The 972-nt window shown below is 40.4% G+C and overlaps 1 protein-coding gene across 1 annotated transcript; it reads right to left on the bottom strand.

Annotated features, from left to right (window-relative positions):
- Positions 1-292: 292 nt before the first annotated feature.
- Positions 293-966, bottom strand: LOC109953311 (myelin transcription factor 1-like). The gene is made up of 2 exons (XM_020588758.1): positions 654-966; positions 293-558 (listed from the first exon to the last, which is right to left on the bottom strand). Exons 1-2 carry the CDS (start codon positions 954-956, stop codon positions 526-528), a joined length of 336 nt encoding a protein of 111 aa, XP_020444414.1. The 5' UTR covers positions 957-966; the 3' UTR covers positions 293-525.
- Between the last annotated feature and the right edge of the window lie 6 nt (positions 967-972).

The following is a 972-nucleotide window of genomic DNA, read 5'->3' as shown; positions in this document are numbered from 1 at the left end:
GAGTAAATTGCTCCTGTCTTTGTTCAACCCATTTTACATTGGAAATCAAATCTAGCGTCTATTTGAAAATTGGCCTTATAAAAAATAATTGTTACAATGCATTTTTTGACTTAAAATGGATGAGGTGCACACCAAATGACCAAGAGATTGTTTTCAATTGCAAACCAAACTTTTTTTTATTAAATGTGTGAACAATCAAACACTAAATAACACTTTCTATAATAAAACTAATTTTTAACATCTGTTATTCTGAAGAAAACACCCAAGAAATAAATAACAAACTACTACTCTATATAAAACTACTTTTTTTGCACACAATCAAACACTAAATAACACTTTGAACAATAAAACCAACTTTTCACATCTGTTATTCTGAACAAAAAATATATATATAAATAACAAACTCAGTCTTTATTTAAAACTTCTTTTTTGCAGTTCTTGGTGATTTAAGAGCTGCCCGTCTGGCAGCTCTTAACACCCTTCTGGAGGCCTTAAAAGAAGACTCTAGTGGGCTCAGGCGCACCATCAGGTTGTGGTACATCTCCCTCTGGGTCTTGACTGGTTGTTGTGGAGTAAAAAAATAGAGTGCTTAGTACTTTCATCTCTCTTTCTCTTTTCTCTATTTAATTAATTTTTAAAAACACATTTCTTACAGATGCTGGCCCCACAGTGACGTCCTCCTCTTCCCCCTTCTCCTTCTGTTCCTCTTCCTCCTCCTCCTGTCCCTCTTCCCCCTGCTCCTTCTGTTGCGCTTCCTCTTCCTCCATCTCCCACCTTTCCTCCTCCAAGCAGGAGCCTCCCAACTCCTGGTAGGGGACCGCCTCGTCACTCAGTGAGGTGCTGTAACTCTCCTCCTGAGCTGTAGGTTTTCTGGGGCAAACCTTCTTGGGCTTTGGCGGGGATGAGAGTGAGTCAAGGTGGGGCAGAGTGGAGGCCTCCTCAAAGTGGCGCCTCATTGCACGTGTCTGCTCT

The sequence above is a fragment of the Monopterus albus genome, unplaced genomic scaffold (assembly GCF_001952655.1).
Source record: "Monopterus albus unplaced genomic scaffold, M_albus_1.0 scaffold615.1, whole genome shotgun sequence".
Taxonomy (NCBI): Eukaryota; Metazoa; Chordata; class Actinopteri; order Synbranchiformes; family Synbranchidae; genus Monopterus; species Monopterus albus.
The sequence above is the reverse complement of the archived record's forward strand: the minus strand, read 5'-3'. Positions and strand labels throughout refer to the sequence as shown.